The 15,026-nt window shown below is 40.4% G+C and overlaps 1 protein-coding gene across 1 annotated transcript in view; it reads right to left on the reverse strand.

The window, feature by feature from the left end:
- Window positions 1–6,610: 6,610 nt before the first annotated feature.
- Window positions 6,611–15,026, reverse strand: part of VWC2L (von Willebrand factor C domain containing protein 2-like) — a gene marked incomplete at its 3' end in the record, with an annotated part of 68,378 nt that continues 59,962 nt past the window's right edge. The window contains exon 3 of the mRNA XM_018565497.1: window positions 6,611–6,740. Within this exon, the coding sequence (XP_018420999.1) occupies window positions 6,611–6,740 (130 nt within the window). The remainder of the gene's footprint in view (window positions 6,741–15,026) is intronic.

Genomic DNA, 15,026 nt, shown 5'->3' on the forward strand with positions numbered 1-15,026 from the left:
TTTCAAATCTTAAGTGAACAAACTGAAGAGAAAAGCTGATTGGTTGTCATGCACAGCTGCTCCAGTTTGTATCTGCTCCAGTTTTGATAAATTCCCGCCAGTTTGTGTTTTTGGCCCCATAGACTTCAATGGAAATGCATGAACCATGAACCATGCATTTTCGTGCAGTTTATCACATGACAAGCTCCATACCTTGCATTGACAACGGCTAACAAGCCTGAAACAGCTGTATGTAAGTTTTAGTAAATTGCTATCTATATTCTTGGCTGGATTTGTGCTATAAACCAGCAGATCTGGCTAAACCTTTGTCTGCAGAGACATATAGGAATCAAATGGCTCCACTCTCCATTCTTAAATGAAGAATAAACTCCGTGCTTTCTGCATTTAAGATGGAAGTGATGGCATGTCAAGTACCATCTGTGGTGCATCATAATATCTTCCATCAAACAAAGTAGACAAAGCATTCATGTGTTTTTCATTTCAGGTAATTCTATTGTTACATAGTATTTGAGGTTGAATAAAGACATTAGTCCATCAAGTCCAACCTATTAGGATCTCATTCTAGGAGTACCCGTACCCCTGTATATTACGGTCCCTTAAGAAATCGTCCAAAAGTTTCTTGAACAATTCCACATTATTTGCTGAAATCACCGCCTGTGGCAGTGAGTTCCAGACCCTAACTGATCTATTGTATCATTATGTTTACATGTAATTGATCCAAGAACAGAGTATGCTTAATCTACACAGACCCCAGAGATTTGAGTCATTTCTATATTACACAAAAAGTCATAAAGACTGATGTACACACATCTAGTACAACATGACCCAAAATGGCTTAATCAGTAATTGGTCCGGTATGATTTGAGTTATTGTATTTTTTTGAAACATAATTTAAGTTATGTCAATTTCAAGTTCCTATAAGTGCTTCATCTATTCTGTCAATTCTCAGAAACAGTCAATTCGATTTCCAGTGACACAAATTAGAACACACAGCTATATCTTTTGGAAGTAGTTATTGAACTGAGTTAATGAGCCCTAGCCTACCAAATTGCAGAGGGCACTGTTTCCGTGGTGATTTTACATTTTGGCACAAGTACCATACATTTTCCATAACATGGTAAGTACATATACAACTATTGCAACAGCCACCTACTGTGCCCCAGCTCACTAATAATCTGTAGGCATTTTTTCAGCACAAAGTGCAGATCTGGGGAATGATATGTAATGGTATGGAGGACTCCAGAACTACATATCCCCGTTTGCTTTTCAGATGCACACATATTCCTAAGGTTCAGTTTGAGTTCGAATTAGCCAGGGTTCACATCATGGGGTTTTCATGCCACCCATGTTAAGTCAGAAAACTGTGAACTTCAATGCAAACTCCCTCTATGGGAAGGGAGGGGGACAATCTTGAAAATCAGTTCTAGCCATTTTAAGGCTAATAGGTAAGGCATTGTCAAAAAGAACATGGGTATTATTATTATTATACAGGATTTATATAGCGCCAACAGTTTGTGCAGCGCTTATTAACAGCCAGCTTATTGTGGGCAATGTACCAGTGCAAATGATTTATTTTTTTAAATTACATTTAGCGGGCAGAGAGTCCTCTTTTTCATGCAACTTCAAGGGTGACAATGGAAAAACATCAATCCTTTCAGTTATAAGCTTGGGAGATGGCTTTTAAAGCTATTTGTGGAGTTACAGAACAGCACGATTGTCACAGACAGTGTCTGCAGCACTGTATTTTGGCATCACGTGTGTAATAGATTTTTTTTTACTTTTACATGATTGCTTGGCTTATATACAGCACCCCAATGCTATTACATTACAGCTTGAAAAAATGTTGTTTCAGCTGCTATACTTGATTTTCTAGCCAGTGGTCAGAGGCCTGAATTGAGCTGTAGAAGTAGCAGCCACAACGTATCTAAAACCAATAGAAAAATGCTCTAAAAATATAGCTAAAACCATTAACTTCATATCAATTGAACAATGCCAAAACAGATTCATAGCACAGTTTGTGATCTTCTTTTTTGCAGTTTTACACTGTATTGGCTTAAAAGTTTAATAAAATGTCAAATTATAGTGCAAAAAAACACTCAAAAACTGCATCCTCATATTCCCCAAACCCCCTCACATCCCCATATTCTAAAATATTCAAAAAACATTTTATTATTCAGTTATGTATGTGGTATGGAAATTGGGCTGTATCAGGATAGTACACAGGCACTTGAATAGGCACCAAATAGAAAGGCAGCATAGTAGTCTGCAGCTTTTGCCAGCAGTGTATCAGCTGTGGTAAAAGTAACCATTTGGGTACCACATGCATGAGGAAACGCATGACTCTGCACCAGGAAGTTCGGTGGGAGCAGCACCTCAATGAGACAGGTCATAAGTAAAAAGCACATCTACCTCATTTGTCAAGAGCATATAGTAGGCAATTTCTTTTAAAGTGCTGCTAGTGTACCATTTTCCTCCTCCTCCATTTCCACCTTAAAGGAGAACTATGGGTCTAGGGCTTTACCCCATAGTTCTTCGAAGGGTAATGGGAGGGCACAAACTAGCGTCCTCCCATTACCCAAAGCTCAGTATACCACGAGCTGCAGCTCGCGGTATACTGAGACGCCGCAGCTGAAACAAATCCCGGCAATTATGCCGGGATCCGCCCAGCTGCATGAGTGACAGCTGGCTCTGTCTATCTAGAGGCAGAGCCAGCTGTACCCGCCCCTCCCCCGTCCGTTGCGCCAGTCAGCGCTGGAGGATCGGACAGGGGAGGGGAGAATCCAGTCACTCCCCTGTCACGGCTCTCTGCAGTGACAGGATCGAGAAGTGAGCGAGCGCCGGTATGTGTTCGCTCACTTCCCGATCTACTGAGCCGACCTGTGACAGTTTCATTGTCACAGGTCGGCTCAGATTATGAGGCTGAGTAAAAAGCACTCACCTCATAATTCTCCTTTAAGGAAGCCATTTTACTTTGAACACTGCTTAATGCGCCTTTTCTTCCTCCTCAAGGGTGAATAGCAGACATATTTTTAGGGCTGCTAATAACACCAACTAAGAAGCACCAAGTGGAAGAAACTACATAGCTGCCCCAAACTGTTCAAATAGAAGGGGTGTCCCCCAAACATGCACTGTTTTGCACTGAATAGTGTAGCCGCAACTAACATTCCCTGCAAACCCTCTGTCTGCTCTCCCTATCTATTCCAAGTATGCAACACACACTGACTGTATATAGCACTCTGTATTGAAATGTATATAGCACCGTAAAGTATGGCAGCAACTATCTCTACCTGAAAACACTGTCAGGTCTCACTATGTATTATAAGTCTCTATCACAAACTGACAAAAGGCTGCTGGGACCTTGACCTTTGCTGACACAAAAGAAATGTCCCATTATTGGCCCTTCTAAGCCACCTCACCACAGTTTAAGGACCAAGAAATGCATTACTGGTAATTGGTTGATAAAGAGGCGAATGGCCACATTAGTTTGCCATTTACCCAAACTTTAGTGAGTTTGACCCTAATCCAAAGCTCATCTCTATTCAAAAGTATTTGAGTGTATGTGAAATGTACAGTGGTGTCGAGATTGGTTGCTGTGATGATGTCCTCAGTCTCCCACCCTCATCCATTTATTCTAAAACTGGAGGTGTATCTCACATTCACATATTGAGATATTGCCCTAAGATTAAATGCTTTTGGTGTACAATTATTTCTCTTTACAATAAATGAGTATTGAAAATATTACTAGTATACCCTGAGCTAGCTACGTCATCTCAGTAACACACGTTTCCTTGCAGCAGCCAGGTTATTCAAAGCTATTGATTGATCAATTTGTAGCATTTAAACATCTCTTAGCCCCTGATATTTAGGGAATCCTTTGAAATTCAGAATCTGAAGCTTTCTTTTTATATTCTTAAACAGCCCTTTGGTATAGTTCATGGTTTATTGAGCAAGCAAAATCTGCTGCATCATACCAATTCAAGAAAAGCAATACATAGAGATCATGGGAAGTTGCTTGGCAGAATTCTTGTTTTCCACTTTTTTATTTTCACTTCCTCAGTTTTATTTTCTTCCAGTTTTATCCTTTATCCTTTTCTTATAGTTCCTTCTTTTCTACATCAAACTATTAGAAAACTGTTCAACTTAGAGAAGATACTTTTACCATCCTAATATGGCTTATCATTGGCCCTTTTTTTAAAATGTATTTTCTAACTTGGCTTGTCTTGACATGTTTTCTTATATAATACCTCTAATATCTTTATGGCAGCCAAAGCCATTCTGTAACACTTAGCAATGGAGCAATCTTAATTAAATGTGTGTTTTCTAAAAGAAAATCCATATAGTTCTCTATCAAAAAATTATCCAGCAATAGACAGCAGCCTGCAGTCATATCAATTGATATGTCATTATCAACATTTTCGTTTCTCCTATAAGAGTGGGGAGTTTGGGGTTGGCAAGCTCAGTAAGTTGGACATGATTTACCTCTGCTGGGTTATTGGCCTATATGCTTCCTGTGAGTTTCTATCTGCCTCTCAGGCCAGTTGGGAGATGTGAAATCTACCAGTATGTTCTAGTCCCCTACATATGTGTTCCCTGCACTCTTTACAGCACTTACAACCTTTTAACGTGGTGCTTGCAGTAATAATCACGGATGACGCCATGCCCGTCAAACTTGTACACGTAGATGATCACCAGCACTTCTTGAATTTGACGAAATCTTCTGAGTGCTGGTGATTTTCTACGTGTACCAGTGCCCTATAGAACATACCCAACTATGACAGCCAAGAGGCATGTACAGGTATATATGACTTCTATACTACCTGTGTCCTTTCAATGCTCAGAACTATCCAGTTCCATTACTGCCAAATATTGCACACCATTATGGAGGATAAGTATAGCATTCTTGTGGAAAATCCTTATTTTCTCTTGTTCCCATGATCGTTATTCCAGACTTTACGGCTTTAATTATGAATAAGGACACCTTGACTGGCAAATAGCAACCGTGTCCAGAATATCAGCTGAAATACTTCTGTCCTTAAAGCTGAACTCCAGTAAAACACAAATGAATGCAGTTATGTATGAATTTAAATCAATAAATGTGTTTTAATTGCTACTAGAGTAAGTATCTGCATTTGTCTTGATAGTAATTCCCTGTTTGCTTCTGTACAGTAACAACCATCCATATATTTTGCTGCTTGCATGGAGCCCAGCTTTAACTAGTAAAATACCAGTGAGGTTGTAGTTAATGACTTGCATAGATGACTCCTATAAATGTACAGTAATGCTTTAAATAAGAACTTCTGGCATAAATATTCTTAACCCATGCAGTGGGGTTACTCCTGCACTGCAAGTGTTAAGTGCTCGTCTTCATCTAGGGTCATGTGAGTCATCACGTCCTAAACAGTGTATAGGACATGAGGATGCCAAGGGACATTCTGTTGAGGTGACGGGGCTCTGGGGACCGGTCTAACAGCCAGCCAGGTTGTTTGGGTTATTATAACTGTTTTTTTCGTATCCTCTGCAAAATCAGAACTTGACCCTTACAGTGCAGGGGTAGCCCCACTGCAAGGGTTAACTTTATTTATGACCAGAGTTCTTCTTAAATGTGAATCCTGTACAGCAGGGGTGCCCACAATTTTTGTGTTAAGATCTACTTTTGAAAAGGCGAGCTACATGAGATATACCAACAAAAAAAACCCTCCTTCGCTCTCTCCTCTGGCTGTCTCTCCTTGCTCATCCTCCTGGCTGTCTTTCCTCGCTCTCTCTCCTGACTGTCTCTCCTTGCTCATCCTCCTGGCTGTCTCTCCTTGCTCATCCTCCTGGTTGTCTCTCCTCTCTCTCCTGGCTATCTTTCCTCGCTCTCTCTACTCGCTCACCTTACCGCATTTTGCAAACAGTGTAGTGCAGCAGGCTGTGTAAACTAATATTCTTTGATGTAATACATAGCACTTCAACCACCAGTATCCACCAGAAAGGTGTCAGGGAGCTTGGCTCAGCAGACTCAGGCTAATAGGTAATCATGTGTGCACAGCTAAATAAATATACCAAAATGGAATAAAGGGGCCACCATTCACACCCTTCGTGATCTACCAGCATCAGCTTTGAGAGCTACTGGTACATCACGATCTACCTAATGGGCACCCCTGCTGTAAAGTGTAAACAATAGCATACTCACTAGATCAGACTGCAAAATATATACTGTAAGTCAGCTTAGGGCCAGTGCTGGGTCTTTCCTCATCCATTTCTCTGAGATTTTAAACCTTTATACAACACAAACTTTTCTACAGACATGTCCTTAGATTGGCAGTTATTATTTCCCTCATAGCAAATTGCCCCCATTTCTTAATCATTCTGCATGAATAATAAGCTGTCTTTTATTTCCAAACGAAATCGTTTAGCTTTTCATATTAAAATGTACTTTGCTTTGTGTCATAAGAACTCCAAACATAAACACTTCATAGGAAATGTTATGTTGCAGTAGGTTGTACAAGAGCTATAATAAATAAGAATATACAGTGAATAAGCGTACAGGAGCAGAACATTGCAGTCTGTCATAATCCATTGCAGTGACAGTAAATGAATGTAGCAGACAGCTAAACCAAATCACACTCACCATTCTTGCAGACTGGACAGCACTGTTCTGGCTCATATACGGGATTTACACACTCTGGTACGGCACAGTCTGCAACCACACAGTGGACTTCATTGCTGGGCTCACACCGGCACCATTCACACGGAGAAGGCTGAGAAACAGAACCAACAGAATGTTAGCAGAGCACCATATCATAATGCATCCATATACAGGTTTGCAGGTTAGGGTATGTGCATATGGAGATTTCATTCAAACAGGAATACAAAAACAAAGGAAACACTCATTACCCATTGCAATTTCTAATTTTTTAAACAGTTTTTAAACTTCAGCCAAAAATAATATAAAACTGATTATCTCATTAAAATATAAAATACCAAAAGAAGCTTTTGCTGTAATATTCACCAACAATTCAGAGATTTTCCCATCAGTACTTCTTTCTGACACTAGATGTCCTAATGGTCAGCATCATCCAACCTACGTCCCCTGAGCCCAAGTCATTCTGGACCCACCTCAGGCTGTGACTGGACAGTGAAAGAAGCAGCAGCACATTGATGAGCTCATCTTTCTGTCATGCTGCTCTTTCCTCCTATCATGCTTCTTGCATATGAATTAATTTGTTTCTTATGTTGCTTCTTTCTTTTATGCTTTTATACTCTGTTGTAGAGGGACTGCAAGAGGCAAATTCCAGGGCAAATTCAGGTACACTTATACTACTTGCAATTAAAATAAATTTAAAGAAGAACCCCAGGCAATCAAAAAATTAACCCTTGAAGTGGGGTTCCCCCCGCACTGCGACGGTTTACTGCTCACTTTGGTCTGGGAGCTAAAATAAAGAGGATATACTCATCTCATCCTCGGTCCTGCAGCAGAGACTGCTCACCTCTCTTCCCCTCTTCTCAGGCGGTAGAATGTCCCTCAGCTTCCTCACGTCTAATGTAGTTGAATTAGATGTGATGACATCACGGATCCTTAGACCACCGGAGCCTGGGAGAGAAGAGGCTGTGGGGACCGGTCTAGCAGCAAAGAGGAACCAAGGATCAGGTGAGTATATATATATTTTTTTGTAATCCCCTAGACAAAACAAGCAGTTGACCCTTGCAGTGCGGGTGTGCATTTTTCAATTGCCGGGGGTTCTTCTTTATCGATGTATTAATGATGTCTTTTTTGTCTGCTAGAGTTCCTCTTTAAAGATGAACGCCAAACAGATATGAACAGAAACCATTTCAGTTTTTTTTTGCATACATCAAAAATATATTAAGGGCTGCCTCACAGTACATCATTGTGTTTATGTGCGTACAACAAGTGGTTCACCGCAGCATGCTGCACCACGCCAGTTACACATTAGTGTGTTGCAGGGTCATCAATTCTAAATGGCACCCCAGTGCATTTCTAGAACAGAGCTGTGCTACAGTGCACTGTATTTCCAGAGTGAAGCTGGTGCACTGTGCTCCAAAAAATGCAGCAGGACCTTTCTTATACATTGTGGTGCATTACTGACCATTCATCTTGCATGGGCTGCCTAACGCAATGTGCCACACCTGTGCTGCCCATCTAAGGCCCCTTTCACATGGGCTGATCAGAAGGGGACCCATGCACGGATACCCTCCTGATTGGGGAGTAGGGATCACAAATGGCACCACTGTGACATCCATGTCCATACAGTTTTTTCCTGGAGGAAAAAACTGAAATGACCAGACCCGGTGTTGGCCTATGGGAAATTGGATGTAAACGGTGTCCATTTACATTAGATTACCCATGTTTCAGCACGATCAGGTCTGTTGAAATTGAACACTGTTTGTTTTTTTGGGCCTGACCAGAGACAGGGGTAACCGGGTGTAAATAGACACCCATGTGTTTACACACAGCTGCCCATAGAATAGCATTGGGCATTCGATCATGTCTGCCTGAAAAACTGACAGGTGGACCCTATCAGACCGCCTATGAAAAAGGAGCCTAACACTACAGGGTTTATTTATAAGCATACAGGTGAAACTCGAAAAATTTGAATATCGTGCAAAAGTTCATTTATTTCACTAATGCAACTTATCCGTCTACCAGGAGATTTTGGAGCACTTCATGCTTTCTTCCGCAGACGAGCTCTATGGGGATGCTGATTTCATTTTCCAGCAGGACTTGGCACCTGCCCACGCTGCCAAAAAATTTCTGAGATTGTGGATCTGGGTTTTCATGAGCTGTAAGCCATAATCATCACAATTATGACGAATCACGACTTGAACTATCTTGCTTTGCATGTAATGAGTCTATCTCATATATTAGTTTCACCTTTTAAGTTGCATTAGTGAAATAAATGAACTTTTGCACGATATTCTAATTATTCGAGTTTCACCTGTATGCGCCAAAGATTCGCACATTTTCTACATGGATTCCATTTGGAAAACATATGAATCTTGGTTGAAAGTTGTGTGAATCTTGTGTGAAAATAAATTATAAATAGGCACCCTAGAGCTGTCTAAGAGAGTAGAGTGATGATTTTACCAGTGATTTGCTGCTACGGTGCCATGCTTGGCTGGGTCCTACCAGGCTCTATTGTTTAATTGCAGGGGAGTCTGTAGAGATGTCCCAGGTAGTGTAGGATCTGACTGTGCTGTCTGGCAGGAGAACCTTGATCCAAAGACTGCCTGAACAATCTTGCAAATCTTTTGCAAGATAAGACAGTTCACATAGAGGTATTTTAACTGTGTGCTGTATATAGCTAAGCCTGGAGCTTGGCTTTAATGTTTATCCTTGTTTTGCAGTTACTTTTTCTCTGGTCACGGCACAAAACTAGCAAAGACGCTTTAAAAACAGAATAAAAATGGACCCCGTGTTTGACATCTGCACCCCACTGACAACGTGTTTCAAGTCATCAGCAAACACCACTGTCGTGTATTGTATTTGTACAAAAAGAAATGGAAAGAAAATGTAATGCTAATGTTCATGTAAACAAATAAAATAGGAAGTGCACTGTACTGCTGTTTCCTTACCGTTTACCGATAAAAAATGAATCAAAGGCTGAAGTAAAAGACACCCCTGCAGATCCACAGAAAGTCACTAAAGAAAAGGAACAGCATCCAGAATATACAACGCACATTTCAAATATTATTTGTGTTTCCAATATAAATGTATGCAGTTGTATGTTCTCCGTGCTGGATATAGTTATTTGCTGTTTCATTTCCTGGATAAAGGGTTTTCTTTTCACATGACAAAGGCCAGAAAACGATTTTTTTATGGCTACGGTCGTTTTCTTTAGGAAAAAAGAGCAGACAATGCAACTTACAAAAGAAGGCACTCAGGTGGTAGGGAAAAGAGCAACAATTCTACTCGACATTCACTCAAGTACAACACATGAGCAAATAAAACCCTGCCAGTAATCAGACTCTGTAAGCATTCAAATAGAAAAGAGATGAAGAAGATGCCAGCACTGTGATAGGCCGGGGATGTCATCTAATGGTAGGTCTATACCTAGGGTCTGTAATACATAGCATAGTTGTGGTATAGAAGATGAGGGTTGGTGGTGTATGGCATTCTTATGGTAAGCACCTATACGGTCCCAGTTTACTTAAAGTGGACCTTAAAGTGACATTAAACCCTCAGATTTTTTAACATAAAACAATAGTGTAATGTGTGCCTTACTGTAATCCATGGTTGTTAGGAGCCTAACACTACAGGGTTTATTTATAAGCATACAGGTGAAACTCGAAAAATTTGAATATCGTGCAAAAGTTCATTTATTTCACTAATGCAACTTATCCGTCTACCAGGAGATTTTGGAGCACTTCATGCTTTCTTCCGCAGACGAGCTCTATGGGGATGCTGATTTCATTTTCCAGCAGGACTTGGCACCTGCCCACGCTGCCAAAAAATTTCTGAGATTGTGGATCTGGGTTTTCATGAGCTGTAAGCCATAATCATCACAATTATGACGAATCACGACTTGAACTATCTTGCTTTGCATGTAATGAGTCTATCTCATATATTAGTTTCACCTTTTAAGTTGCATTAGTGAAATAAATGAACTTTTGCACGATATTCTAATTATTCGAGTTTCACCTGTATGCGCCAAAGATTCGCACATTTTCTACATGGATTCCATTTGGAAAACATATGAATCTTGGTTGAAAGTTGTGTGAATCTTGTGTGAAAATAAATTATAAATAGGCACCCTAGAGCTGTCTAAGAGAGTAGAGTGATGATTTTACCAGTGATTTGCTGCTACGGTGCCATGCTTGGCTGGGTCCTACCAGGCTCTATTGTTTAATTGCAGGGGAGTCTGTAGAGATGTCCCAGGTAGTGTAGGATCTGACTGTGCTGTCTGGCAGGAGAACCTTGATCCAAAGACTGCCTGAACAATCTTGCAAATCTTTTGCAAGATAAGACAGTTCACATAGAGGTATTTTAACTGTGTGCTGTATATAGCTAAGCCTGGAGCTTGGCTTTAATGTTTATCCTTGTTTTGCAGTTACTTTTTCTCTGGTCACGGCACAAAACTAGCAAAGACGCTTTAAAAACAGAATAAAAATGGACCCCGTGTTTGACATCTGCACCCCACTGACAACGTGTTTCAAGTCATCAGCAAACACCACTGTCGTGTATTGTATTTGTACAAAAAGAAATGGAAAGAAAATGTAATGCTAATGTTCATGTAAACAAATAAAATAGGAAGTGCACTGTACTGCTGTTTCCTTACCGTTTACCGATAAAAAATGAATCAAAGGCTGAAGTAAAAGACACCCCTGCAGATCCACAGAAAGTCACTAAAGAAAAGGAACAGCATCCAGAATATACAACGCACATTTCAAATATTATTTGTGTTTCCAATATAAATGTATGCAGTTGTATGTTCTCCGTGCTGGATATAGTTATTTGCTGTTTCATTTCCTGGATAAAGGGTTTTCTTTTCACATGACAAAGGCCAGAAAACGATTTTTTTATGGCTACGGTCGTTTTCTTTAGGAAAAAAGAGCAGACAATGCAACTTACAAAAGAAGGCACTCAGGTGGTAGGGAAAAGAGCAACAATTCTACTCGACATTCACTCAAGTACAACACATGAGCAAATAAAACCCTGCCAGTAATCAGACTCTGTAAGCATTCAAATAGAAAAGAGATGAAGAAGATGCCAGCACTGTGATAGGCCGGGGATGTCATCTAATGGTAGGTCTATACCTAGGGTCTGTAATACATAGCATAGTTGTGGTATAGAAGATGAGGGTTGGTGGTGTATGGCATTCTTATGGTAAGCACCTATACGGTCCCAGTTTACTTAAAGTGGACCTTAAAGTGACATTAAACCCTCAGATTTTTTAACATAAAACAATAGTGTAATGTGTGCCTTACTGTAATCCATGGTTGTTTCCCTTCTCTTTGCTGCTCTTCCTTTTAAATCTGTATCTGTTCTCATGCTCTGCAGAACTTCTGTTTTGCAGCAGACTGCCTTGTCTCAGGAATGGATACACGGTGTCTGTGTATAAGTTTGTATAGGCTTGTAACCTGAGCCAGCACTACAGGAAGAGGCCCTGAGCTGAAAAGGGAAGTTCTCCCCAAGCATGAGAAGACGTAAGGGTTTAAAAGGAAGAGCAGCAAAGAGAAGGGAAACAATCATGGATTACAGTAAGGCACACATTACAGTATTGGTTTATGTTAAAAAAATCTGAGGGTTTAATGTCACTTTAACCCCTTCTCAATAAAAATCACATGAGCATTCAGCTGTGCATGCTGATATGAAATAATTTTACAATCATTAGATAAACAAACATTTTTATTTCACTTACAATTATTGTTTTTCCACTTCTTAGTCCTCTTAGGCATTAGTAATGTAGCCTGTGCCTATCTTGGAAGGTTACATCACAGTGCTTTGCTGGGAAATCTAATTTGTAAGCTGCAAAATCTTGCAAGCCCTCAGGGAAAGGCATTTCCTCCCCTGAGACAATGTGTATAGTCACATGTCCTAGTCATATGTGGCAGAGGTTCAGGAAGTAAAGGGAAATTAATTAATCTGCCCTTAAAAAATGGCCACCGTGAGAAGAACGGGAAGGAAAAGAAATATAGGGTAAGCAGAGAATAAAAAGCCGGAAATTATCTATAAGTATCTGTTTGTAGATTGTCATAATATGCACTGATGTTTCTAATGTTTACCCGTGTGTTTTCTGACTCATCTTCAGCACAGTATCTTGTGAGGTAATACGGAGTTGTTTTATCATATTGATTTTTACAGACTTCCACATGATAGATTTATAGCTATTAGAGGTGGTTCTAGCGTAGAGTATTTTGCTATTGCTTTCTAAACTAGCACTGCACTAAGTATGTCATGTGGAGCAGTGCAGATCTCGCCGTAGGTTCACTGTACTTCCAGATATCTCTTGCAGGGAAAGTGAGATGAATTCACCTCAACGGCAGTAAAAGACAGCATTAAAAAACTGAAATATTTCATCCCCTAACTGCTCTATATGAAAATGGTCTGCCCCTTAAGGATATTTAAACCCAAGAACAAAAATGTAATATATGGCAGCTTACCAGTCCTAAAATGTGGTGGCTGCATTATTATTCATTTTTCAACAAAAACATTCAGCAAGTACAGAAAATGCCTGTTAAGCTGAACTGAAATCACAAATAGTAATATTATCCTCCTTCTGTAAACCACGTATGCCCCCCATTTGCAAAGTAATAGAGATGAACAGTGACAGACATGAAAGGACAGGATGCCATACATTTTATTAACAAAAGGCTTTAAAACAAGCCATCCCTGACTTCTCTTCAGCTTCTAGGGCCCATTCACACCGTAGTGTTGCACCAAAGGCATGGTATCTGTCATTCGGAATGGCACCCCACTGCATGATACAGTAATAGCATCCACTGTGTTGCCACGTGATGAATAAAGTATGCATGCCCTTTTTTTCACCATATGGCAACACAATGCACACTATTGCTGTATCAATGCACACAATGTAATTCATGCCTGCTGAAAGGTGCATTGGGGTGCCATTCAGAATGAATGGCAATGCAATGCACTATCACACCTAGTGTGCAGTGTGCTGGTGCATTGCACCCTATTGTGCGGTGCATTGGGATGTGCAAGTGTGTATGCTAAACACACAGATACCATGCTTTTTGATCAAGACTATCGTGTGAATGGGCCCTTAGTGTGAAGTTATTAATTCTCAAAAGACCCCCAAAGATTTGTTTTCAACTGCATGGTCACACAATCCACACTATTGCAGTATCAATGCACACAATGTAATGTATGCTTGCTGGGATGTGCATTGGGGTGCCATTCAGAATGAATGGCCATGCAATGCACCAGCACACCAAGTGCGCAGTGTGCTGGTGCATTGCAATGTGCAATAGCGTACGCAAAACGCACAGGCACCATGATTTTTTATCAAGACTATGTCATGACTATGTCATTCATTCTCAAAAGACCCCCAAAGATCACAACAAAGACTCTAGTTGGGTTTCAGTGTAGAAAATCTGCTGGTTGTTTACAGGGCTGGCAGCCTGCCAGGATCAGCTCTAAAAGATAAAAAATAAGATTTCAATGACTTTGCTGTGAACTTTAAAGGACTGGTTCACTTTTGAGTTTAAGCATGTATTGTTGAAGCAGCAATATATAAAAAAAAGTTATGGTATGTGAATGTTCTGGTGCTTTCCATACCCATTGATTTCCAAAGGCACCCAACACAGAGTAGAACAACACATATGCATTGTATTACCATGCGGTGAAATACTGCTTTGCTGAATAAAAGTGCAGAGCAAATCTGCTTGGACTGTTCCTGTACGTCCCTGTCTCTTTATCACTGCCAATACCAGTTGTGCCTGTTCCCCTTACAATATATACCGTGTTTCCCTGAAAATAAGACACTATCTAATATATTTTTTGGCTCAAAAAAACACACTTGGTCTTATTTTCGGGGTAGGTCTTATTTATTTTTTTAATGTACAACAATCCACACTTATTCATGTACAACAGTCTACATGTATTCAAGGAGTGAGTGGCAAAGTTAAGAATAGGGTGACCATGGCAATCAGGGGTGTCGTACCTTTCCAAGAGCAATTTGGTAACCAATCGCTGGCCAGAATGAGCAAAGCGTGCTTTCACTATCGATTCCTCACAGGCGGAGTGCATTTGGTATCACTCTGCCTGTGACAGGAGGCAGCACTATGGAGGAAGCATCGGCTTATGCGGCTCTACTCCTTCCGCTGCCGCCTCGCTTTCTCTAGCCCCGGCTTTGTTGGCACTGCTGATTCTCTCCCGTCTCTCCGCGGCTCAAGTTCCCCCATATGCCACCACCACCGGCCCTGGGAATGGTCACAACTAGGTCTAATATTTTAGCAATTCACAAAAATAGTACTAGGTCTTATTTTCGGGTGAAACACGGTATATATGTATCTATATATATATTTATATATATATATATATATATATATATAGATACATATAT

The sequence above is a fragment of the Nanorana parkeri genome, unplaced genomic scaffold (genome assembly GCF_000935625.1).
Source record: "Nanorana parkeri isolate BGI_ZX_2015 unplaced genomic scaffold, ASM93562v1 scaffold853, whole genome shotgun sequence".
Classification (NCBI taxonomy): domain Eukaryota; kingdom Metazoa; phylum Chordata; class Amphibia; order Anura; family Dicroglossidae; genus Nanorana; species Nanorana parkeri.